Source organism: Sparus aurata, chromosome 2 (genome assembly GCF_900880675.1).
Source record: "Sparus aurata chromosome 2, fSpaAur1.1, whole genome shotgun sequence".
In the NCBI taxonomy this organism is placed as follows: domain Eukaryota; kingdom Metazoa; phylum Chordata; class Actinopteri; order Spariformes; family Sparidae; genus Sparus; species Sparus aurata.
Window position 1 is genome coordinate 15,811,125 of NC_044188.1, and position 27,517 is coordinate 15,838,641.

Sequence of the window (27,517 nt, forward strand, 5' to 3'; positions counted from 1 at the left end):
GTGGTGTGGCTCGTTTTAAAGTCGACCCCTTGAAAATGAGACGAAGATGACGCTGCCAACTCTGGGAAAAAGAAGTAAAAAAAAAATGTAAGAAAAGAGTCATATATGTATCTTCTCAGCCAATTCCTCCTCCTTTGGTAGCGGAGTTGGGAACCTGCTGGTGATCCTCTATTGAAGTCACAGTATTTATACTTTGCGGCGCCTTGCCCCCTTGATCCGTGCAAATTACCTCCCCTCAGGATGCCGGGATGAGCCCCCCTTCCCCTTCACTGATACGGGAGAGAGAGAGAGAGAGAGAGAGAGGGAGAGAGAGGAAGAGAGAGAGAGAGAGAGAGAGAGAGAGAGGAGAGGAGAGGAGTGGAAGAAAAAAAAAAACATTAAGCAGCACCGTCGCTATTGGCCATTAATCCGAGATTGACAAGAAGGACTAATTAATTTAATTAAGCGCTCATTCGCTGCTATTGTCCTGAGTTAGTTTTTTAAACACCCGGGAGATGGCCATGGATTTCTCTCTCTCTCTCTCTCTCTCTCTGCAGGGGTGTGGCTTAAAAAATCTGAAAATGACAAGAGAGGGAGAGAGAGAGGGAGAGGGAAGCACATGGATGAGGAGTCCTTCCTCCCTCAGTATATCTCTGTGATCTGGTGGGGGGGATAAGTCACACAACGATGGCACGGAGAGAAAAAGAGGTAGATAAAAAAAAATTGGAAAAAGAAAGAGAGAGAGAGAAAGAAAGAAAGAAGGACAGACCAGCTGGGAATGCCGAGAGGAGAGCAGGCGACGACTCGCACGAGGAGCTTCAGAGGAAGCTCAAGTGAACATATTTGGCTTTAACCCCATGTTGCACTCAGTTGGCTTTAGGCCCCTGCTACGTTCATATCTATAAGTTTTCACCCGGCTTGTTTTTTTCTGTCGCTTTTGATTTGAAACAAACAAAAAAACAATACAAAATAATTAAATATAAAGAAAGTGTTGATATGATGCGGTTCGAAGCTTAAGAATAATCATAAACGAAATTATTATTATTATTATTATTATTATTATTATTATTATTATTATTATTATTATTATTATTATTTGCAGGGTGTGAAATGAGCCTGACATGAGCGCGAGTGCCGTGAGACGCAATCTCTTAATGTCTTTTTTCTCTTTTTCCCACGCTTTATGTTTCTAATCAGCAATTATGTATGTGAAATCGTCGTCATTAGCGAGACTATATCGCTTAATATCAATTCTCGGTGGACTTTTTAAGCCATTAAGTTGTTAAATAGCAGATAAACGTTTAATTATAATGCCTCTCGCGATGCGTTGCCACTGGGCTCCACTAATTAACGTTTTTCAACGGGCTGTATTTTTTTTTTTTCCTTTCCCCGCTCAAATGATATTTGCCTATATTTGCAAAATAAATAAATAAATAAATGAATAAACAATGGCGCACTTGCGGTGAAGGTACGTGAACGCCTCGCAGAGAAAGAGAGCAATTAAGCATTAAGAGGAGGAAACATATAGCCCAGACACGAAACAGGATACAGCGGGATTTTGAAAACGTCGGGATGAATTTGATGCAAAATTAAGCGTGTTTATTGATAATCTATATAAAGCCGTATTCCCACACAGGGGGCTCTAACAATTCCCCTGATTAAATATTAACAGTGTTTCAGCTTGAACCTTAGGCATTAATTACTATTATTTCTGCTGCATCTCAAAGCAGGATGAATTCCTAATCGGAGCCTCTTGTATCTGTTTGCAGTGAAAGCCCCATTAACTTCCTCCTGTCAGCCATTCTCATGGACGTTATTGATTCATTTCACTTGTTCATGTTGTCAGCGAAACAGTGATGGCCGTTTCACCTTAAGTCCTGTTATGTGCTTTGTAAAATTTCACGAAGCGATTAGCTATTCTGCTCTGCTGGAAATTGTTTGGATGCTCTCTCTCTCTCTCTCTCTCTCTCTCTCTCCCTCTTTCTGCCACTTGCAGCTCTCTGTGCGTGCATGTTGGTGTAAAACCTTATTATCTGAGAAGATGATCTCATGCAAATGATCATTGACACAGACCTGCAGCTCACACATGCATTCGCTCATGTTATTATTTGTGCTGTACGTGTGGGTATTGTCGGATCAAAACGAAATATGAGAAGCCCAGACTGGTAATATAGCCTCCATTAATTAACATTATAGCCCTATTAATTTACACTAATGTCAATTCACAGCAGAGTGAAAACAAATTTAAAAAATTAAGCAGATACAGGCCATACAGTAAAATACAAGATTACGAATAAGGGAAGAGGATATGTTTCTGCTCCATTCATTGACCTTAGTGTGTTAAAAGTGGCCACAGTGGAATAAGCATCATCCATAAATGTTCTGTTTTAAGAAGCCTTTTCATCCTCCCCCAAAACTCTAATTCAATCGTACAATAATGGAAATAGATATTTCTTTTTTCTGCAGGCGCACAGAATCAAGATGCACCCCGAAACCCTCCAAATAAACCCCCAAATAAAATCAAATGTGTGATTTTTTTCTTCTTCTGTTAATATCAATTATTGATAACACTCAAAGTGGCAACAACAACAGCAGCAAATGTTTCAGTAATTAGGGCCCACTGGGGGCTGATGATATCATTAAGAGCACATCATAACCAGATGAGAGCTGCCCCATAATCGACTGCTCCGTGTTCGACTCTACTGCCTGGACTCGATCGATGCTCTCGCGTTCGACGAGTAGAGTCTTCTGAGCAGTGCATGGCTGAGTTGTGGGGCTTCACAGCGATTTAAAGGCGAGGAGCGGGATTTCCATTTCAAGGTAACCTGTCGTTTCATTTTAAAGCTCCTAGTCTCTCGCGTTCTGTTTCCTGACTGCAATGGGAGACGTGTTTATTGTTAAGCGGCTAAAAGGCTTCAGTCAAACCGAGAACTGCGACCAAACGTTAGTGGGGTTAGCACAGTTAGCTTGCCCGCTAGCCTCCACAGAAACATGTTTTTGTTTATCCTTTTCACATTGATGCTATGTGCGACAGAAACGTTGCTCGAGCTGTAACGACGGTTTAAATTATATAACCATGACTACCCTCCATTTTGTCGATAGGCTTAACGTTATCTAACGTTACGTGTTGTATTAACTAGCTAAACAGCTAGCCCTCGTATCAGACCTCTGTGGTCAAAGGAGCTACACTATTCAAACATTTGATTTATAGGATAGGGAGAGAAATGTCCACTTGGCTTTGTTCATTAAGTATGTGCGCGTCGATACTCTAGGTTTAATTGTGTATTCAAATGATGCTTTAAGTTGTCAGAGTGTTAGCTCGTCAGTAAGTTAACCCTGCTCTTGTGTGTTATGCCAGCTGACTGTCAGCCAGCATGGGTCGGCGCTCGTCTGACAGTGAGGATGACAGCCGGAGCAAGAGGAAGAAGAAACAGCGTCGTCGGTCATCCTCCTCTTCCTCGTCTTCGTCTTCGTCCTCTGGGAGCAGGGTGAACAGCAGCCGGAGTCGGAGGTCCAGTCGCCGGAGCCGTTCTCGCTCCAGAGACAGAGACAGGAGGTGAGAAGGCACAGCATGCTTTTTTTTTTTTTTTCCAATCAGAGGTAGCGAGGAGGAGGAGGAGGTGACTGTCCAGCTGAAGTGTCCTTGAGCAAGACAGACTGTGTTTCATATCTGGTGCTGATGCAGCATTTTCACCCTCTTGTGAAGGAAAGAAAGGTTGAACGCACTTTCCTGTGCAACCAAAATAAGCTTGCTGCCCATTTGAGTGGCTCGTTTTCTCAGTGGCTGCTAACGTGAATCAGATGTTGAAAACATTATTTTTAAATTTATTTTCTTCTTATGTTAGATTATAGCATTGCCAGTGGCTTTCTTTCTTTCTATTTGTATTTGTGCATTTGTAGACCTGTAAAATAGTGCAAACATTGAGACAACAAGTGATTTAATGTCTGCAAATATCATTAACACACTGCAGGAGAAAAAACGTAGGATAAGTTCAGTCTTTAGAGCTCATTAGACGCTAAGATGTATGGTCCCTGTCTTGAGACTAACCGTCTGACTGCAGCCACAGTCAGTTTAATGTTTTCAGGAAGAAGCTGATCTAATTTTAATTGCAACGGCAACACAACTCAAGATGAGTTCTCGCTCTTATACCGGCTGATAACAATTTTGAAATGCATTGTCAGTATAAAGTATATATACTGTATGTATATCAATGGCAAAGTATATATACTGTATGTATATGATAGCCATACTGCCAATATTTGACTGATTTGTCCTTTCTACAACAGAAACTTTGAATTGTCTTGGCACAGATAACATTTAAGGTGTCTCCTTTCTATGTAAGTGTCCCAGTTAGCCGTGCACAATATCAAGATACTGAAACAGCTGTATGGAATTCAGCCATATTATTTTATCTTTTACCTCTGGGCCCTATATTGTGACATCTCAAAATATCCACTGTGAAAAGGGTGTACTGTGGAATTTGCATTTATGTGGCTCTTTTGGTTTTACTGTCGCTTCAGAAACACACCTATGCATCCCTATGGTATACACATGCTGGTAAATGGAGGGATGCCATTTCTGAGATATAACTTAAATACTGATTGTTTGGGATTCAGTGTTTTCCTTAATACACAGTGTTGTCATTTAATATCTAGAGATCACAGAAAAACTTGTTAAATACTAAAAAGGTTTATTTTGTTTTGCACGTGTCGTTGATCTCTTTCTACTCTGTTTTACACACGTGCTGAAATTTGATTTTAAGTTACAGTTGTTTATCTTTCAGTTTCCGGGTAGCTTTAATAAGAATGTTGTCTGCCATTGATAGTCTTGGTCCTTATTCAGGAAGACACTTTTCAGGATAGAGTATTTAGTATCTGTGATATTTCACATGAAGCAGTGGATTATGAAGGACCTCTGTACTGTCTACTAGGGCTGCACGATTCTGGAAAAAATGTGAATCACGATTTTTTTGCTTAGAATTGAGATCACGATTCTCTGGCACGATTTTTTTCACAAAATGTTTATTGCACTGATGAACTTGAACAAAACAAAAAAAAACCCATTGTAGTATGAAAAAGCAATGTTTTTTTTGTTTTGTTAGTTCTATCATTGGATGATAAATGATTTTTACAAAAGTAAAAAAAAAATTAGTCTCCAAGATGAGAGGGCATCCTCTAATACCTAATGTTGTACAGTGTTTATTGGGGCCGTAGCTTTGGCTAGGTGATATGTGATAGCTGCTGTGATCGGCTTTCTAAAACGGAGGCATAATATTCTTCCTTTTCCAAAAGCCGCCTCAGAGGTGACGTGACGTGAAGCCCGAAGTTGGGCTGCAAACAGTTGACAACAAATTTGTCTTCAAAATAAGAGCTTTACATTGCACCCCATTGGAGTTTAGAACTGGGTTCTTAGCGGGGGGCTTTTAATTTGAAAGTAGCGACCGTTCCTAGCTTGTCGCTACAACAACAAGCTAGCAGTCGAGGCGGAAATAAGTGTACCGTCCGAGGCAGCAAATCGGCGGACCAAAACAGACCCCCAATTTGCCGCCCTCTGTCTAAAACCGCGGACCTAGCCGTCAATAGGACGGGCAGATTGGCGGCTTGCTGCCGTGTCTAAAAACGGCTTCTCACATTCCTTCCAAACACTCAACTGCAGGTGGGCTTCCGCCACTGAATCACGTGTTGTAAAGACGCTTTACCACAGGATGAGGGAGGAGGAAGCGGCCGTGCTGCGTTTGGGGGCGCTTCAAAAAATCCGGGAGGAAAAGAGGAGCATTTGTTTGTGATTCGGCTCGAGATATAAAATGCTTCAGAATCGCTGTGTGTAGAAATGAGATCACGTGTATGTGTGAATCGAGATCGCGATTTTTTAACGATTTTTTGTGCAGCCCTACTGTCTACAATGATTTTCACTAAAGGCTCTTCTAAAAGGACCCAGAGCTGAAATGTAGCAGTCCTACTTTGATTGACTACTTGATTGATACTATTTTAGGTATTTATTTGATATCCACAAAAAATATGTATGTATGAAATGAAACTGTGAAAAAATGAAAATGTGTGTAATTGCTGGCACTGTGACTTTTGTGTTTGGCTGTTGTTGAAGCAGAGATGAAGATCAAGCCAAACTTGGCTGTCTTATGGCTCCTCTTGTGACTAGTGTCAAACTAAATGTTATCTTAGGGCTCTTCTTAACTGAGACATGAAAGGTCACAAACTTATACCAGTTTTATAAGCGTCTCCTCATGTTTACAGAATACCACACCTTATTACTGAGCAGTTTTAGTGGAGTGGGGAGGTTCATCAGACATCATTACGAGTGGCTAGTGGCTGGAGCTGGCCTCCTCCATCCATCCACAGCTGCCACAGGCTGTGTGTAGCCGTTCAGACAAGGCCAGTTGATAGTAATTATTTATAAGGCTTGGTCAAGGTCCATTACTGCTGATTGGAAGTCATTGCCTGTCTGTACGGGGTGGGGCTGGGTCCTCGGTGTAAACCCACAGTCCCTCATCTATTAGCCATATGTTTTGATCAATTAACTAAGACCTTGTGTGTGTGAGTGTGTGTGTGTGTGTGTGTGTGTGTGTTTGTGTGTGTGTGTGGAACTAGTTCCTTAAATAGGCCTATACGAAAGAGGACACAGTCTGTGGCATTTACAGCCTTCGAGTCAAACGGTGTAAAGAGCCCTCAAATGGGGTAAAACAGAAGAGTGCATTTTGGTCTTGGTTGGTGACATCATGAGTACAGAGCTAACATACTTAAAGTGAGTGTTTGTGTGCGCGACTATGTGAGGGAGCAAGACAGGGAAAAAGTGATGTGTGAGCGAACAGGATGTATTAGATCCAATTGTTAGTTCTTCACACGTGTTTGAGCCGTTATGTTTTTATTACATTTCAGGCAGGCTTCCGAGGAAATGTGTGAGTGAAACGCCACCATCCCATAAACCTCAGCTCACTACTGTGTGTTTCTTCTGTGCAATGTGTGAAGTGGTTGTACGAGGGCTGTGGAACTTATTTCATAAGGCCCCGCTCATGGGATCCAGCCTTTGGAATACTAATGGCTCTTTCCTGCACTGCTCTAAGTGGTACAAATCTGGTTTGATAGTTCAGCCTCTGTGTTATTTGTATTGCTTTCCTTTTTTTCCTCTTCTCCTCTATCTTGCAGAGCTCCCATAGGACCGTGTATGTGTTTTTTTTTCTTTTGTGTGTGTGTGTGCTGAAAAGATTTGGGTATTTTTTTGCTTTGGTGAAACAGAAGAAGAGATTTTAAATAATGAATATTGCTCAAACTGTTTGCGCAGTAGAAGTAGGGGGGTGCTGCATTTACATTCATCCCCATAAATGCCTCCTGCTACATGATATCAATAGAAACGCGGTGTGAGTTGTGTTTGGAAAATAGACGCTCCGCACACTGCTGTAGCCACATTAAAGAGCAGCAGAGCACCAAAGGGCCCCCGTGGAGGAACTGTAGGGCAGCCTGCATGAGTCTGCTGCTCTTGGCTGTAGACGAGCACGTTCACAAATGCAAAGTAACCCTCACTGCTGCTGATAATGGGTGAGGTTGTCTGGGGGAGAATTGGACATATTTACCCTTGAAATGAGCAGCAAAACAATTTAGGAATACAGCATTCAATTATTCAAGAATTTCACTGTACAATGGAGCTGAATGACCATATGATCACTATAGTCTTAGTGATTTCGTGAACTCTGTTTTCTTATGAACCACACTCAGCATTCAAAAGAAATTTTGCATGTTGCACTGATGCTGTTTTGCCAAAAACAAAATGATCTTATAAACCAGGACCCTGATGTTTTGATTGATGTTTTGTTTTAAGCATCCTGCCAATAATAGAATTGAATTGGTGTCGTTTGTTCTCCAGGAGAAAACGACGTTCCAGCAGCAGTTCGTCCCACAGTTCACCCCGCAGGAAAAGGAGTCGCAGCGCGGATAGAGACAAAGGGAGGAGCCACCGCTCACACAGGTCACGCAGCCGGGACAGAAGGTAACACCATCACACACACATACAGCTTAGTGTTTATTCTGCATAGTTGAACTCTTCAGCCACCAACACAATGCCTTTTTTAACAGTGAATGTTCAAAAAAGACTTTTAGATTAAAGCACTTATTATAACACTTTCTGTCACTTTAAGTATTTACAAACACATTTTATCCATTCTGCAGACAAAGTATGTAATGCACGAAGAGTAGGAGTGATGAGCGATGGCTACATCATTTAGGAGTGACAAAAACATTCGACTTGAAACGCTTTTTGTGTTTGTATTACAAATCAGTGTGTGGAATGCCATTGCAGACTTTTCTTATTACAAAAGCAATAAGACTTTTGGAAGTTTACTTCAGTGTAAACAAACACATCATTTCATATTTATGTCTCATGTCATCAAATGGAGCCACATGGAAACATGGAAATGTTGTACGTGTACTTGTGTCTCAGTTTGCCCTGACTATCCGTCTTACTGTGCGAGCATTAATGAAACAGTGACCTACAGAGACAGCAGGTCATATGCAACACCAGTCCAATCCTTCCCAAATCTCTTCTGGCAGCGACCCGCCTTTCACTCATTAATGCAATTAAAACATCATTACCCATACATAGTTTGTTGAATTATGATTATTATTGGCGTAGCTCTTTTTGGCCTTTTTTTTGCGCAAGGGACTAACTTATTCATGCAAGACTAATGTGTGCACACCTGCACCACACACACGCACACACACACACACACACACACACACACACACACACACACACACACACACACGAACACACACACAGAGCCATAGTCAGTCGTATATCCCTTTCAGAAACATAATGGCAAAGTCTCTGTGTGTGGTGGTCCATGTCATTAGCATAGCTAATCTGGTGCTAATGAACCAGTAAACTGTGCTGTTTTTAAATCCCTCACACACACACACGCTCACACACACACATAAAAACATGCACAGATGCACAATTGAAGAAAAGGTTGTCATAATATATGCGCGAGTGAGGCCCTTTGTTTACTTGTGTATGGCTCCGGGGGAGAGCAGAGATCATTTTAATCACAAAGGAAAAAGTGTTTTAATATCTCCATTACAGTGTTCAGGGTGGACGGATGATGCAGCAGGGATATTTTGACATAAGAGAAGTTGATGATGCTATAAAAAGATGCCAGACCTCAACTCTCCAACTTGATGGTGGCAGAAAATTGTGGCTTTTAGAATGAGCAACACATTTCCTTGTTGCACCATGAGCTGGAACCATTTATGGGCAGAATTTTGGCCAAACGGTTTTCACAGTTTCTCCTCCTACTCTCTGTGGTACAGTGGCAGTCACTCACAGCAGCTCTGGTGATTAAAACATCAGTCGAAAATGGCATTACTGGTGTGGTGTGAGATGAAGGGTGGAAGGGATTTGGGAGATTTAGAACTACAGTCGATGACATCGGTGTTTACAAACGCTGTACTGTGATTAGGAGGGTTGCATTGTGTAATCGGCTTAGCGGCGAGCGAGGAGCAGGTGGGTTGGGCTGGTGTCTGTGGGAGTGCGTGGTGGGGCGCTACGAGGTGGAGGCGACGTCGGAGGTGGGGATGTGCAAAATGATGGCATTGATGATAAATTTATGCAGTTCTGCGACAGCAGCTGCAAAACTTTGTTGTTTGACGGCCACATGTGCTCCTGTGTTAGCATTCCAAGAATGCAGCGGCAAATTTTATGTTTCATCTGATAAATGAGACCGGAGCTGAAATGATCGATTAATTGATTTTTTGATCAACAGAAAAATAATAAACTGAATCTTTGTTGGGTACAGATTAATGCCTGGAACAGGTTACTTTGGACTCCAGGGGAATTTTCTGACATCTTATCAGGTCACAATTGTTATTGTCAAATAATTTGTTGATAATATTTTCTCAATTAATCAATAATTTGATTGGTCCAGAAAATGTCTGAAAATGATGAAAATGTTGATCATGATCACAATGTCTTCTTTTGTCCAAAAATCCAAAGAAAATCAGTTCATTTTGATAGCGGATTAAAGAAACCAGCAAATATTTACATTTAAGAAGCTGTAATCAGAGAAATGTAACTTCTTTTCTTAAAATATTATATAAACCGATTAATCACTTCTCAATAGTTGGCGATTCCTTTGACAGTTAGCAAGTAATTAGTTAAAGTTAATCGTCACAGCTCTTCATTTTATTGACCAAAAGGTTAATCTCTTAATCAGGAAGACAATCTGGAGACTAAGTGATACTAAAGATGATTGTTAGTGGATGCCCTTAATGGGACTAATTAAGACAAATCTTGTGAATATTTTGCAGTCACTGTTTTGAGTATTTTCTGCAGCACTATGAGCGCCTGTTGTAATAAAATCCATTACTGTACAGCTCTGTTGTGGAATACTGCACATTCTGCATCCACTGTGGTCATGGGATGAAAGCAGGTTGGTGCGTACTGTGTGCAGGTGTCCTGACTGCCATTAGTCAGTGGTGTGGTGTATATGTGTGTCTGGATGAGGCTGCCTGAGCTGGCTGAGAGGCTGGCTGATGGATCAGAGGAGGATTGAGTGGACAGGACCTCGTGATTGATACGCAGATAGGATATGAGGTGCTGCCCGCCAACCCCCACCCCTGCCACACCGACCCCGGCACCACCTTCGGAATATGAAAGAGAGGAGCGAGAGGGAGACCGAGCGGAGAGAAGAAAGAGAGCAAGAGGGCACGAGAAGTTAGAAGAGAATGGAAAAGTGTGGGGAGAATGCGTCGAGTAAGTGCCAAAGAGGGAGGGAGCGGAGAAGATCCTAAAGGAGGAAAATGAAGAGGAAAGACAAAAAGCGTAGAGAGAACAGATAGGCTTGAGAGAGGCATATTATTCAGATGAAATGAGAATAATAACGTCTGCATCAGAATATTGCTGGGGAGAAGATTAGGACCATAGTGGGGCCGTCATGGGTTGAAGGGAGGGAATATTATTACCTTCTTTTCAATCTCTCATGTATAAATAAAAAATAAAGAGATACATGAAATAAGAATAATGCTCTATCTTGTGTTTACCATCTATCGTTGCTTACTCCCTCTCTCCTGTCTTTCTCCTTTTTCTCCGTGCCCTCAATCAGAGGAGGGCCAGGTCCCCCAGAGGCAGTCAATCTTGCCCTGAAATGTAAAACAGACAAGAGGAGCAGATTACCTATTTGCCATTAATGTTTATTCTCTTTGATGTGAGCAGGCATATCAGGCTGGTGTGTGTGTGTGTGTGTGTGTGTGTGTGTGTGTGTGCGCGCGTGTGCGTGTGCGTGTGTGTGTGTGCGCGCGCGCCTGCCGGTGTGCGCACCAAAGCATGTGTGAGGTTGATTGAGCGTATGCACGTATGTGCAGATTTGCGTGAATGCATGTTCATGTGGGAGGGGGTGTCACAACCTAGTCCACTGGGGCAGAGCAGAGTAGAGCATGGCAGCAGCAGAGTACAGTGATCTGATATGTACCCGGTCCAACAAAGACGACGCAGCCTCTCATCACAGTCGGATCACAGGCTCGTCTTTAGGTGAGCCCTGCGGAGCGATGTAGTGCTGGGCTTTTATGGACGGCCACAGCAGGGGTTAAATGTGGGTGGCTCAGTCAGTCATTCTGTCAGTCCTTCATTTACTTAGTTAGCTGTAGAGGCGGCTGTTAGAAGACTTCGAGGAATGGCAGGTGCGACAAATCCCCCACTTGACCCGTCAAAGAGAAGCTTAGCACTTCATCCATTGGTGGATTCTCACAAATATGTACATGTGCTCGCATAGGTGAACCTACACTGCAGGGCACACGCACAAATGCTTGCATTTTCCTCATTAATATTTCAGGGGTGTGTTGAGTTGGCAGGACAAGAGTGCTAGCGTCAGTGTTTAGCCCTGCTAACACTGAAGCGGGTTTCATCACTGGGCTGCTGTCATGACTCTAAGGAGAGTGAGACCTCTAATTATCCGTTTTTTCCCCAGAGGAGATAGATAGCAAGCTAAAAACACCACCCACCATGCTAGGATGGCCACTCAGAGTCAGGATAATCTCAGCCACCCTGGAGCCACAGAGGCCGGGATCAGCTCAGAACCAGTATTTCGACTAAGATTGTGGTTGCGGTTGTTTCAAGGCTACTTCAATACAGCATGAAGTTCATTTTGTAAACTGTGGTCCTAAATGGACGATAAAGCAAGGAACGCTTTGGGGCGTGGCTACCTTGTGATAGACAAGGCGCTTCCACAGCGTGTCCACAGGTACTCAGTCAGATCCAATCAGGATATCCTCCCCTGCTCCACCCTCCACCCAACGTTGGTCACTTTTGGCTCCCAAAAACCATGACGCGATGGCCATGATGCCAAACCAATGGTTGACATCATGGTGAGTTTACACTTGGTTATTACTAAATGCTAAGGTTTACCTGTTAGAGCTTTTGGTTTGGTCCGTGTTTGGTCTCCTGCATTAATAATGATGAGATACTACAGTGAGGCCCTTAGGGATATCCAGCTGCCATCCTTCGGAGAGGTCAGAGGTCAGGGTGAACTGAAGCACAGCGCTTGGAGCTAGCTAGTTTCATTGCCTTGGTAGTCTGGTTCTGAGACAGCCGACCACTAATCCACCCCGTCATGTCTTTCTGCTGCTAGAACTAGGTAATCTAGATGTTTTAGTTCCATGACATGAGCTTTGCTCTCTGCACCGGAGATCACAGAGGGACTCCAGTCTGTGTGTGTGTGCATGCGTGCATGTGTGCATGCAGGGGTTGAGCGATGGCCTGGTATTTATTTCGCACAGCAATTTTCCCCCTGTATGAGATGAGGTGTCGTACATCTGCTCAATAGCTTTTCCTGCCTCGCACTGACGTGGAGCGCGCGCAAGGTCATCCAGGCGGCTTGGGGAAACGGGGAGGGCTGAGGTGAGGAACCGAAGGGAGGGAAAGGTCTTGGAGGGGTAGGAAAGGAAGGTAGGGCTTTTAAGGAGACAGAGGTGGGGTGAGAAAAATCAACGTCTTTCTCGTGGGTGAGCAGCGTGGCCTCCCAGCTTTTCATTGCACCTGGATCAGCAATTCCCCCGTCAGGTAGGGGGGTTTTGTCAGACATATATTTATTCACACAGTTTCGAGTGTGTGTGATGTGGCAGGTGGTTTTGGGTGTCGCTGGCTTCATAAGGGGAACAGTGTAAGTGTGTTTTGAGGATATGACAGGCGAAATCTGGTTTCCTCAACAAAACCGCAGAGATCTTGCCATTATGAGGGGACCATAAGGCACGAATGGTGGGGCTGATGGATAGGAAATAAGATGAGGGAGAATGCGAACAACCCCTAAATCCTTTTTTGTCTTTAGGTTGCAGTATCTCACTTCAGTGTTCTCGCAGCTTTATCGTGAACTATACTGGAATTTAGAAGCAGGCTCCTGGCTGTTTTTCTTCCATCTGTCTGTTATCCGACGGACTTTTCTTCTCTCCCTTCCACAGGATGACATTTAGCCCTTTCTTCCTTCTTCTTCTATTACTGGACTTGCAAAGTGTTGATTTAAACTGAAAGATGACCTGGTTTAGTTCGTCTGCGTCTTCTCTACCCCATAAAAATCAACATGCTTCCAGTCGTGAGATCTGAACGCGTTTGTTGTTGTGTTTCTCTCTTTTCCTCTCTTCCTCTCCCTCTCTCTCCCTCTCTGTCTTACTCTCTTACTGTGTGTTGTCTTTTTTATTTATCTGCTGTAAAGGCCAGTCAAGCGCTTTGTTGTCAGAAACCTTTATTTACCAAAGGGAGGAATAAGTGACTGACACAGACAGCCTCTTTCATCCCCGCCTCGCCGCAAGCAGTGTTCCCCTCTACCGCCAGAGGAAAACCCCCCCTCCCTCCCTCCCTCTCTCACCCCTCACTTCTGCCAAGCCGCCATCCCCCCCGCCCACCCCACCCCGCTGCACCGCTCCATCCTGCAGGCTCACAACACACTAGCCCACTCCCCTGGGTAGCAACCTAGCTATAGAGTCTGCACTGTGTTGCACACACACAAAATTCACCTCACAAAAGGCATCACACCAGTCCTCTCACACAGACGATCAAATGAGTTAGTCCGACGGTCCCAAACAAAGACGAGTTTAACATCAAAGAGTTGTCCCCTTTTCTCTTTTTATCCATCTGTGTAACAAACTGCGAGTTGTGACACGTAAAGCCTGTTGTGTTATTGCCTCGGCTGGAACGGTAGTTTGTTGTGTGAAGGAGGAATCTCTCGGGAATCAGCGCTTCAGAAATTATTCAGGCGCTCTGAAGTGATTTCAAAAACCGTAACTTGCTTCCGTTAATATGGGTATAAAAGAGCTAATTCTGTCAAATGTTTAATTTAGCCAATTTAGTAATCTGTTGAAAAACATCAACGCTTAACTTGCATTTTTAATAACTTATACAAAGAGCTTTTTCTGCAGACATAGAGAGGGGTGTGAAGCCAGAGTCACCTGTATATATTTATCATTTTCAGCCTGCCTGTTAATCAAGATGAAGTAAGGGTTAAATATGTAGGATCTTGAAGGCACTTGCTATTGTCCTGAGTCCCTAACAAAATGCAGAAACTCATTAAAGTGTAATAATAGAATAGCAGCATTTCCTTTCTTATTTAAATCATTTTCTTTTCTCCTGCTCGCTTGTTTATTGTGAAAGATCTAGTTTCTCTTTTACATGTTTTATGTCACAAGGCAATTCATGTGATATAATGGCATGCAAAAGAAATACACACTTGTTTATAAGTAACATTCAATATACTGACTCATTAAATAGGGGATACAGAACAAAGGCCAACAATAAAAATGAATGTAACAGATAATAAGATAAGTAGTGGTGAATCAGTCAAATCATCCAATTTCCTTTTTTTCAAATATTGCAGTCATAATTCATATCCAGAGCTTAAGCATATTTGAATACACTTGATTCAGTTTTCGACAACTAACTGCATAATTAAGTTTATTCTTTAAGTTTATATAGATTTTGTAATTTAACAAAAGTTCACTAAAAAGAAAGCATAATATTTTTTGATGTTTCCAGCTCTAATCATGGAGAGCGGCAAATTATTTTCCCTTTTTCAAAGCCATTTGAATGATCGCAAATCTTTGTGATCGTAGAGACCCGACTATTTACTTTATAGCCAAATACAAAACGCTTCTGCTTAATGATTGAAAGCCAGTAAATATGACACACCTACCGTCAATACTTTGGTAGAGACCCACTTGAACTGTTTTGCAAATAAAACCACTATAATGCCAGAGACTAATACCATGCAATCAACCCTCATTGTGTTCACTTTATGACAGTGAAAAGCCTCGTCCGTCTGGCCAGACCAAGAGAAAGACGGAGACAGAAACGCTTTTAGCTCTGGCATAGGAAAACGAACACCAAATGTATCTCTCTCTCTCTTTCCTTCCTGCCTTCTCTCTGTCTCTCTTTCCTATTTAAGCTTCTTGAAGTTCTTCCAAATTGGGTTTTAAATGCCAATTAGGAGGTTGAATGTAGTAAAATAAAAGCAAATGCAGGCAGGATGGCCTCACCTTCTGGCTGGTTAGGCTTCAGAGAGAGCCGAGCCGGACCTTTGGCTCCCAGCGAGGCTTTGAGAGAAATATCCTGCCTAATGAACACATTAATTAGAACCATAACTATTTATAAGATGATAATTAGAAACGAAGGGAGGTAAACTGGGCTTTTCCTGCAATTAATGGAGGATTAATTACGGGAGCTAATGAAGTGGATTTTTGAAACGCGTGGAGGTGAAGTACAGAGATGTGCTGCTCGCTTTGTGATCACTGGCATAATTATTTTCTCCAGCGCCAAAGCGTTTGAGGCCCTGGTCCTCGCCGGCTCAGGCCGGCTAATAAGCATCATTGCATCGTTATATATGCACTTAAAAAGACTTGCCACTGAAATGACTGTCTAATTATTTCTAATTGGCAGGCCCTGTGTGTTGTCATTGAGCTGTTTGGAGCCGCAGCGCAGCCCTAGGTCTAATAACGCTCTGGGCGGAGAAGGAGGGGGAGAGAGAGGCAGAGAGACAGTGATACATAAAGAGGGAGAGAGAGTTAAGAGGATGGGGGCCTCTACCAGTTGCCTGCTGCTCATAGCTGGACCTGCTCGTTGCCCCCCTGTACCACTCACCCAGCAGGACACCGGGTCCTAGAATGAGGCCCGGTGCACTCTGAGGTCACCTTGCCAAGTAGCCGATTAGCAAAGTTTCATTTTTATCTGCGCTTATCCCCCCCCCCCTTTTAATTAACAGCTTCTGCTCTTAATTTATGCACAGATAAACGCCACCGTCTGTCCACAGTTTTTCTTCTCACTCTTAAACATGCAACACACACGCACAGAGGGAGAGGGAGGTATGTTTATGTGCTGTGTGTGATTCAGTGGCCAGGTTTTGAGCCAGTCCGTTGAGACCCGTGCTAAGAGAGCATGCATGGACAAACCTCAGTCGGGCGTGTTTACCTTGTACTCTAGTTATGCTCTGGCTCAAACCATATGGACACTATCATTCTCAGGGACTCAGAGGAAGGGTGTATGCAATTATGTATAGTTTGTCTTTACAATAAGCTGGCACAGTCGATATGTAGGACAACAATTAGTGTTGACTTCTTGGCACATATTTATCAATAGGTTTTTAAGAATAAGTAAATATGTGCTTGTTTATAATTGATTAACATTTTCATTATTTGAGGCATTGATCTCCATTTAGGCGGCGTCATATTCACATGTAAGGCCTCGCATGTTTGAGAGTGTATGTGTTGCGATAGTGTTTGAGTGATGGCCTGGGATTATGTGTGCGAGCACCTCACTTAACTCGTCCTAAGCAGAGCCATGTGCTCCGTCCTGCCAAAAAACACTCCGTCTCCCTCTCTCTCCTGGACAACTTGAGAGCAAATTGCCAGCTAATGGAACCACTGCCTGCACTTGTCAGTTCACTTTGGACAAGCGAAGGAACCACACAAACACACACACACACACAAGCATGTGGTTTCACTCTCACGTTTAGTAATTTATTTGTGGAAAAGGAAGAGAAAAATGAGAGAGAATGGCAGAGAAATGAAACAAGGATCATGTGCGCCTTGACTGAAACCTTGACAATCTTTTTGAAAGTAATGAAACACTTTCTCAGCATGCGCACAAGTTTTTCTATTTGAAATTTGTCTTCCTTTTTTTTGTTCTGTCTATCCGTTCGGGGTTTTGGCAGAGTCGAGGACATGAGGAGGAAGTGGAGATAGATGGATCGCCCAAAGGATACGTGGCCAACTGTCGTATGATTGGCTGAACAAAGACGAGAACACTTCTGTGACTGGTTGAACAGAGAACTCAACGTTGCGATTTTTGGCTCGAAATCAAAGCGGGAAAAATGTAATTATTTTAAATGCAGTCAACAGTTTTGTTGGAGTGGAAGTTTGCCAGATTTTTCTCTGTAAACTCTGCAGGATACTGACACTGAGAAAAAAAAGTGGGATGACAAAGTGTCCACCCGGTCTCTCATGTGCTGCTGCAGATGTGTAATGAATGGCATTAATGCCATCACTGAAACATGTGGCATCATTTGGATCCTGCTTTCAACAGTGCATAGCAGATCAGATCAATCTTTGTACTCCTTCTGTTGAATATTAATAGCTGTCGCTATAAAGGGCTTTAGATTTGATGAAACAGAAAAATATAAAGATATAACATCAATTAGAAATGTATATTAGAAAAATCATAATAATATTGACCTCAGCAATAACTTTATAGGAGTAAATTGAATGCCCTTTTTTTCTTTTTGACATTTACATTATCTTCTTCACCGTCTTCTGACATTGAATAGACCAAATAACCAATGGGTTCATTGAGAAAAGAATTTACATATTAATCAACAATGAAAATTATTAGTTAGTTCTATCTATATTTCTATGCAGAATTTTTTCGCCAGTTGTTTGGTAAAGCGTGCCGAGAAATGTCAAAGGTCAGAGTCGCAGTCGTAAACTGACTGGTAAAAGAAGGTAAAATCTGCCTTCTTTTCGGGCTACTTCTAAATCCGTGCACGGGACATGTAGACTACGAGAAGCGACAGATGTTATGGAGGGGAGAGGCTTTTTTCCTCTCAGAGGAATGGAGTGTTTTCTCTTTCTATTCATTTCTTGATCTCTCTCTCTCTCTATCTCTGTTCGTCTCTCTTGTTCTCTCTCCTTGTTCAGTCTTGACAGCAGTTCATAAAAAAAAAAGATTTTTAGAAACTTCTTTATGAGACAAGCCTCTGTTCTGTCAGAAGACAACTTTATGTTATTCCACTGAAGAGGGGAAACTAATAGTGCTATGTTTTTTACAGGGCACTATTCCAGTTGTGTCTTGGGTGTTTAATTAAGTGTAGTTTCCCTTTAGTAGTGGAATGTGTGTCTGCTTTTTGTCGGCCCGTTCCTCGGTGCCTTTTACAGTCCACCCACATGGTTTGTCTCAGCGTTTATGATTTTTCTTATACCGGAGTTGTGAGGTTCCTAAATCACTTAAGCACACGGGGCCGAGCGGGTCCACATTTAAACAATAAAAGGCTGTTATGCTAAGGGCCCTCAGATCTCCCACCACTTCATAAATACATGCGTATAAAAGGCAGAAAAATACATCTTCCCTGACCAGAGAGAGAGGGAGAGCGAGCGTCTGAGAGCACACCTGCTAATTGGAGCCAGCTTGATGTGAAGCACGGCTGTCTGCTCTGTCTTCTCCATAAGTCCCAATCATTTTTTCTTTGCTTCTCCCGTCTTTTTTGTTCCCCTGGTTGTCCTTGACTTCCCAACTTTTATAACCTTTTTTCTTTTATCTTATCACAACTTCTCCCTCCACAGCCCCCCGCTGTCCTTCACGTATTGTCTCCTCACGTCTAGTCTGCACTCCCTCTCCTCCTCCTCCTCCTCTTCTGTCCTTCAGCTCTTTCCTTCCACCCCGTTTCCCACCCTCTTACAGATGGAGGCAATGACAACCAAAACAACTCTCTCCTAACTCAGCGTAACTAATTGTTCCAGGCCGTGATGGATGTAAGGAGGAGGGGATAAAAAGTGGGGTTTTCGATGGCATGAGTGGCTGTGAGCGAGTTTGCAAGTTAGCACCTAGTCCGAGTGTGACCTCCACTTGACCTCATGCCTGGGCTGAGTGGCTCAGCCAGGGCCCCCCTCGGCTCCAGCTGCTAATGGGTGTCATGTCGAACTGTGGCTGCACACAGGTCAGAGGTCGCGGGTGCACACCAGACGGCCAAGTTTAGGATTGCGATGAGGAGGCTGAGTGACACTGGGCATATGTGCCAATGAAGACGCCGGGTAATCAACACATGTGCATGCACTGACACACATGGCCATGCGTGTATACACACATGCACACGGAAAGCACATATTGGCGCAGAAAAGTCATCCTTTTCCTCATCGTTGGCTGGCTGTTGTAGGTTCATATAGATATGTGTGTGTGTGTGTGTGTGTGTGTGTGTGTGTGTGTGTGTGTGTGTGTGTCTGTTTGGGTGCGTATGGGGGGGAGGAAGCGAGTGGGTGGCCTGCATGGGGTCTCATTTCTGCTTCACAGCATAGCAGGGCATTGCAGACATTTGTGTTGACGACTGCTAAATTAAAAGCAAACTGAAGATTATGACAAATCTAAACATTGCTTTTATGAAGCAGAGGGGGACGAAGAAAAAACATTTCTGAGAATCTTTCATGCTCCGTCTTTGCTGTGTTAATTGTGCTCACAATCAGCTACTTTGCAGTGATTCCTTGTGTGTTATTTAGTGTGTGTGTGTGTGTGTGTGTGTGTGTGTGTGTGTGTGTGTGTGTGTATTTATGTTTCTGCGTGGGTGTGCATGGTGGATGACTGGGTTCTGCGAGTGTGTTTGCGCGCGTGTATGCGTGCATGTACTGTGAACCGGGGGAACAGATAATGTGGCTGCTTGGAAGGAGGAAGCAGCTTGGGAAATGATTTCAACAGCTCTCATAATTAGAGGAATATCATAAATTAAACTTGTGTCTGCCGTCGCGTTTGAAGAGCACTCAAAAGCAATAAATTCTGGATGGTTAACATATTTGCATTCCATTCAGCAGGCAGCGTCAGGCAGGAACAGCTGTTTTCCACGTCTTTTGGCAGCAGGAAATGCACATTGCTCACTCAAGGTGCTTTTAGACACATTGAAATGGCAGAAAAAAAAGAAAAGTGACTTTTAACTTGAACATGAAGCTGCTGCTGTGTGCTCTGTCACTGGAAATAACTCTGCGGGGAACAGCGCATTAATGAAGTTCTTCAAATATGGATCTTCTCACTTTCAATAGGCCCGTTTCTTTTTCAATCTGTCTGTTGCTTGGAAAAGTCGACTGGCAAGCTTTTTGTAGTCTTTGTGTGTGTGTGTGTGTGTGTGTGTGTGTGTGTGTGTGAGTGTGTGCGGCTGTGTATGGACAGAGAGTACTCAAATCGAAGGATTTACACTTTAGATAGGTCTGCACCACCAGCCGGGTGGGGTGGTTGAGGCTGACTTGTAAAATGAATTATAGATACAGGGAATAAATACCAAATATTTCAATTTAATTTTAGGGTTTTAAAATGCCACTGCAGTAGTTAGAAAACTGATTTATGTTAAATAACAAAGCTGCTATCGCTGGATGAATTTGTTTAGGTAAATGTAGGCCAAACAGCACCTTTTAATATTTTATGTAACAATGCACCATTATTATTGTGTAAAGGTCTTTTGTGATTTTAGTTGTGATATCACTTTCACTGAATAGTAGCTGGATCACTTCTCAACTTCTGGCCTAACATCTGTTACACTGGCTAATGTGAGACAATTTATCTCTCTTGCTCTTTCTGAAAACCACGATATCGTAATTTTCTGTCTGTATTTTAAGCTTTATGTGTGTCTACTACTGGTATTTGCTTTTGGAAGCAGACCTCTTCATCATTTTACAAAGATTGAATGATGATAGAGAGAGTGCACCTGTGGTGTAGACTAACAAATGAGGTCCGCTAACAAAAACATTTTGTTAAATCTTAAAAAGTGCTAAGATATCACTGGATTGTACAGCAGTACATTGCTGTTTAGCTTAAAATACAGTATGCATGGATAACTACAGTAAGTTTTTAGAAAGAATAATGAAACAACACAAATGGTGCGTGCAGTGGAGGGTAGTGGCACAGAGGCTGGCATGCAGGCTGTATGCGCAAATGGAGCTGGACTTCAGCTTTTGTCAAAATGATGTTAAGATGAAGTGTAAACCCTTTGTGACGCCATCCATGTGTTTCGGACTCCTGTTGTGAAACCTCGTCTTTGCACAGGCAGGTTGAGATGGGGACGACTGAGAACCCGAGGACATGCTGTGGTAGTATCCTGTCAGTCACAAGGTAGCTACACCCTAAAGTGTACCTTGCTTTAACATCTATGTGACCTCAAATGGGACCATAATTTAAAAAATTAACATCATTCTGTAATAAAGACTTTAATCTAGCAATTGAAACAATAAACTCATTAGGAAACTGTTTACTGAGGTTAAAAAATTCCAATTCCAATTTTAAATCCTACTCAAATTATTATAATCAATCATTTTTCCTACCTTAATCATTAGTACAATATCTAGCCAGGGAACTGAGATGGTCATTTTTCTAACATAAAGTCAAGGTCCCATGATAACTCTTCTGAAGCGTCTAGTGTGGTCAGACAAAGGTCACTGTCGCCAGCGTCCACTGAAATGTGATAGGGTTAAAGTTACTCGGCCATTAATCACTGCTGCACCACACTATGGCCTAATGGACAAGGGACTGTGCTTGGGGCATCACTGAGAACACCACCCAGCAGTTACGTTGGTGTGTTTTCTGCCACAAAACCAATACAACATTGTCCTGAACCTTGATTTTGTCTTCCCAACAGAGGATGGTGGTCATGGAAAACAAAGAAACAATGTGAATGTCCGTCAGTACTGCTTGAATAAGGGGGAAGTAAGGTTAAAGGAATAGCGAGGATGTGTATGTGTTTGTATGTGTGTGGATGTGTGTTCATGTGTACACCGCGTAGTATGAATAATGATTTAACTAGGGTCAGATTCCATTGGAGACGCTCACCTGTATCTGACACTAGTGGTATCACGTCGCTGCCATTAATGTCCAATTTTCAATGAAAACAGAAATAGAATACAGACTGATAAGGGTAACACACCATCCAGCTTCACACCCGACCACATAATTACCCCAATGGGCTGCGGTGAGGGATCATATCCTGGCGCGCGCCGGGGGGTCAGCGGCGATAAGCTTCAGCCGAGCTCCCAACATGCAGCATAATTACTCTATTGATAATTCACCAGGAAAATGGTCCCAGCCAATTGCAGAGCTCCGATTTAATGGATTGGACGGCGAAACGAGGGAGGAATGGAGGAAAAGGAGGCTGTGAGGGGGCAGCGTGTGTGTGTGTGTGTGTGTGTGGGTTTGCGTGGGGGCGACCAGCAAGGGCCTTTTATTAGAAATGAAAATATGTTTAGGCCATAGGGGGACCCATTTTCCCTGGAGATAATAAGGCCAATAAAATGTAAAGCAGGGAAGGGCTTGGCATGGGGTCCAACTGTGGCTGTTTATCTGTGTGTGTCCTGCATTAGCCCATTTATCCCCAGCCTTAAATTAGCTAATCATTCTCCAAGGGGAAGGACTTGGTCAGGAAATTGACATTTAGCAGCATAGGCTCACTCTATTAACTACAGTAAATTTAATTTGCTGCACACCCCAGAAGTGGGCTGTTTTCTTTGCCATCAGAGGGAGAAAGGGAGACAGAAACAGAGAGAGATTGTGTTTATTGCATCTGCTGCTTCTGGCCACAATTTGCTTGGCTGAAAATATAAGACTTAGGCTTGGAACACTGCAACTCTGTTGTATTCCCTCTCATGTACGGTTGATTACAAACATACGCAGGCATTGTCAACACATAGATTCACTCATTCCAAGGTCTGTTGGGGCCATTGATGGATAATCTCGCCTGGAGACTCCAAACCCCAAAAATGCCAATGTTTTTCTTTTCCTTTTTTCCATTAGCTGTGATTTTGTGACTGGGCTCATCGTAGCTCTAGCAAACACGGAATCAAACATGCTAAATTAAATGTCCTGTGACTGATGACTGCTTCCACCTCTGCCTCTGAATCAGATGTGTCATAATAATTATTTTTGATAATCACTGCAGGGTGTCCGCTTTAGTATCTGTTCCACAGAATGCAATGAGACTGGCTTTACTGTGGGAAAAAGTTAAACATGCAGGAAAAAAGAGGCATGCTGCTAAAATAGGTGTAATATTACTGTAACTACAGCTGGAACAATTAGTTGATTAATCAGTTTGCAGTTTGACATAAATCCTCAGCTATTTGAATTTCAATTAATCACTGATGTTTTTTGTGCATCACAAATTTCTTGTTTGGACAAAAGCTGCAACTATTGGTTGATTAATTACAATAAAATTAATCGGTAAATATTTTGATAATTGATTATTAGTTTTTGTCAGTTTTCAAGCAGAAATTATAAACATTTTCTGGTTAAACTTTCCCAAATGTGATGAATTGCTGTTTTTCTTTGTCATATTTGATTATAAATCAGTAATATTTTTTACATTTTGCAACAAAACAAGCAGTAAATATGTTATCTTAGGCCTTTGGAAGTTAAGATAATATTTTCTTTTATAGATAAAACAATTTATCTATATTTGGAGCCATATTTTCTGACTTTCTTAAATGTCTGAATATGCTGTTTTTTTGTCCTTTGCGAGAGTTAATTGAATATCTTTGGGGTTTTAACCAAAAAAAAACTACATCTGGAAGATGCCACCTTGAGCTCTGGTGAACTGTGATGGAATCATGGTTTAGCTATTTTCCACATTTTAGTTGATGATTAATTGTGAAAATTGTGATTAATCAATAATTAGAATAAGCCCTCATCATAGCCCTGATTGTAACACTCTACGGAAAAAATAATTGAAGTGAACATGAAACTTTCTGATATGATACTAATTCATAAACACGGTATTATTGGCTAACGTTATGGTTTTAATGAAACTTGTCATTGTCTGACCTTAACTCGTGAGACAGGTTTATTCACCACAGACTCACTTCTGTTGAACTTCACGTTGTTCTTTTGTTTTTTTTCAAGAGAGATTCTCTTTTGGAGACTTGAACTATTGCAGTTATTTTCCAGTGATTGGGATCACCCCAGCCTAATTGATTGCAACAGTTGTCAGAGTGTTGTCTGTTAAGATGGTGACAGGCGTCTGAAGAAAATGATTAGTTTTCTGTCGGGAGAGAGACAGCTCTGGATGTCCCAAACTGCAAACTAATAAAGGGGGGGAAGCAATAAAGCTGGTGGACAGCAGGTTTGACTGTTTTTATAGACAAATCAATAAAATGATAGATGATGGAAAATAACGGCATCTCAGCTGCCGATTTCTACTGGGGTTTCAAATCACGGTCCTTCCCACACACACGCAGACATGCAGGCTCACACACACACACACACTTGAGCTGAACATGTCAAAGGACTTTATCTGCATTAATATAGGCATGTACAGTGACACATGTATAAGTGGTTATGTTTTGATAATTTGTGACTCTGTGTTTATGGCACCATATTGAGGCATGAGTTACACTTTCAATTGTTGCTGGTGTTCAAATGGTGTGTGTGTGTGTGTGTGTGTGTGTGTGTGTGTGTGTGTGTGTGTGTGTGTGTGTGTGTGTGTGTGTGTGTTGATGTTTGTGTGTCATAACTAACAGAGTAAATCTTATGCTGTAAATCTTTTTGAGACCATAGGGCCAGTGTCAGGATCAATACGGAGGACAGGACTTCCTCTGAGCCCGCCTCTAATTGGCTCCATTTCTACTGTGTGTGTGTGTGTGTGTGTGATTATATATAACTGTATTATTATTGTATTGAAAAATGAATTTGTTCACACAAAGATTTATTTTTTTTCCTTGCTGATTTTATTTTTAGTTTTGTTTACAGATGGAAGCATTACATTGTTAAAAGTAAACATCACCACAAAGTTGGTCTTTCATCAGGTTGTATGTCATTTGCACTAGATTCTATACATGTAAGATAAAGTTTTTCGCAGGGCTGCAACCATTATTTTCATAGTTTATTAACCTGTTTTTTCTTGATGAATCGATTAGTTGTTTGGTTTGTAAAATTGTGCAAAATGTCAGTCAGTGTTTCCCAGAGCCAAGGATGATGTCCTTCAAAGTCTTGTTTTGTCCACAATCCAATGATAATCAGTTTACTGTAACAGAGGAGTAAAGAAACCGGAAAATATTCACATTTAAGAAGCTGAAATTGGAGAATTTTCACATTTTGTCGTCATAGAAAAGTACTTAAACAGATAAACTGATTATCAAAATGATAACTACTATTATTATTATCACCACTTACTTTTACTCACCACATTTTAGCACAGATATCTGTACTTTCTACTTACATTTTCCAAAGGGCCTTAATGCATTTGAGGGAAATTATCAATTACTTTTGTTTTGCATTATTGCACATCACAGCAACATTACAAGACGGATTTCATGCTATCAGTGCATACCATGCATGGCAGAAGTAGCAAGATGAAATTACATAACAGATAGAAGCAGACAGAAAGGCATATGGTTCAGCTTACTTTGCACACAAATGGCCGGTAAAAATGTCTTTCGGAGGGATACTTTGAGTACATTTCAGAGCCTGTACTTTCTTACTTTAACATGAGTAAAGAATATTGAATCAGAACTTCTACATTTGCCATTCTTTTTTATCTAAGTATATGTATGTCTAGTTGAGTATAGGCTGTTTTTACTTTTGCCACATCTGATTTGATTGATAAGAACCAATCTATGAATCAGCGCAGCTTTAGAATTTTGAACAAAAATCAAAATATGTTGAATGCAAAAAACAATAAATTGCAGCAGGTTTATGTAGCTGTGGAAGTGTAGAAAGAAAAGAATACATGTTTACTGTTTTGCAGAACACTTACATTAGCTGATTCTCGTGTTTTATGACTTTTTTACAATACGTTCTTACAGGGAAAAATCCCTCGTAGATCAGCCAGAGATTCTTCCCAAGAAGAAAAGAACTGAATCTCCTGCACTACAGTGCATCTCCAAGATGTATTCTCCACAGTGGGAACTAACTGCAGTGCTCCTTCTATTCCTATTTCTGTTTTCTATCAGTGTTGCCACACACATGCACAACTGACAGCTAAGTGAAACATTCTGAGCCAACGTTTGCTGCAAGTGATCAAAAGGTATTCTGGGAAATACAGGCAATGATTAACTGGAATAGAAGTAGACAAGGCAGAAAGTCGATTAAATTTAATTATAAAGCTTAAAAACAGGTTTGACACTTAACACTGCAATAACATTTTGAGTCTCATTTGTGGAAAGATTACCAGCGTCTCACTTCTTATTCATTGAGGAAAAAAAGAAGTTTGTTGTTTATTCAAATTATGTCTCAAAATGTTATTTCATCTCTTCCAGGTCTCATTCTCGCCACCGGCGGTCTCGCAGCAGGAGTGACAGCCGCAGCCAGCGAGGAAGCCGCAACCGCAAAAAGAGCCGCAGCCACAGTCGCCGGAGGAGCCGCAGCAGAGACCGGGACCGGAGCCGACGCAAAGGCCGTGACCGCGAGAGGGAGAAAGAGAAGGACAGGGACAGAGGGAGGGACAGAAACAAGGACAGAGAGAAGGAAAAGAATAAAGACAAGGCAGACAAAAAGGGGTAAGTGATGAATGACTTCCTACATACGAACACACATGTTCAGGTAGACACAAAACACACCAAACAAGTGTTGGGTTGGCCCAGCTCAATCTAAACTGCAGTACAGCCTCAAATATGGAGCTCAGTCTTGGCTCCTCCACCTGTCCATCCATCACTTGATCCTTCCATCGATCAGTCCATCATTCCCTTTCTTCCTCAATTTCCCCCTGCAATCAAGCATAAGGCTACACTGGCCTTGTAATGTGATATAACTCCCTCTTGCAAGAGAAGATGTCATGGAGATGCTGCACAGGTCAAGTTTTTTGGGGAATGTTTGGTCACCAGATGATGTCTGATGACTTTAAGTCTACTTTTCACCCTCTGGACCCACCTGCAATAAGCTGAGAAACATAACAACATCATATGCATCTCTGATGTACTTATACCAAAAAAAAACAACAATAATGAGAGCTACTTATTAAGAAGAGAAATGTTGGCAAGCTTATGTCTTCCAACACTAGAAACAGGTTTCAAGTAGTGGACCTTTAAACAGTCATACACTCCACTACAGGTATAACTACCTTAGAGGCCTCTCTTTGCCTCGACCAGAATAGCACCCTTAATCCCTCCCCGGCGCGCCATGCTCTAATGTGATTGGAGGCCACTGTAATATGACGGAACCCAATTGTTGTCTGTCATATTGAATGGCACAGATGTGTGTATCAGACTATGGATCCCATGAGTGGTGCTGACCAGCTGCTGTGATACACATCAACTTAAGAGACTGCAGTTCTCCTGGTAAACTGTATATAAACTCATGGTACAGTCTATGTTCTGCTCTTGGCAGTTAACA

The 27,517-nt window shown here is 42.1% G+C and overlaps 1 protein-coding gene across 1 annotated transcript; it reads left to right on the plus strand.

The window, feature by feature from the left end:
* Window positions 1–2,657: 2,657 nt before the first annotated feature.
* Window positions 2,658–26,704, plus strand: LOC115596736 (serine/Arginine-related protein 53-like). The gene is made up of 4 exons (XM_030442129.1): window positions 2,658–2,799; window positions 3,338–3,535; window positions 7,856–7,978; window positions 26,446–26,704. Exons 2-4 carry the CDS (start codon window positions 3,354–3,356, stop codon window positions 26,687–26,689), a joined length of 549 nt encoding a protein of 182 aa, XP_030297989.1. The 5' UTR covers window positions 2,658–2,799; window positions 3,338–3,353; the 3' UTR covers window positions 26,690–26,704.
* The last annotated feature ends 813 nt before the right edge of the window (window positions 26,705–27,517 follow it).

Excerpts from the sequence above, each read along its gene's own strand:
- LOC115596736 (XM_030442129.1), top strand. The coding sequence starts at position 3,354 with ATGGGTCGGCGCTCGTCTGACAGTGAGGATGACAGCCGGAGCAAGAGG. Across the intron at positions 3,536-7,855 it reads TCCAGAGACAGAGACAGGAG|GAGAAAACGACGTTCCAGCA; the intron begins GTGAGAAGGCAC and ends TTTGTTCTCCAG. Across the intron at positions 7,979-26,445 it reads TCACGCAGCCGGGACAGAAG|GTCTCATTCTCGCCACCGGC; the intron begins GTAACACCATCA and ends CATCTCTTCCAG.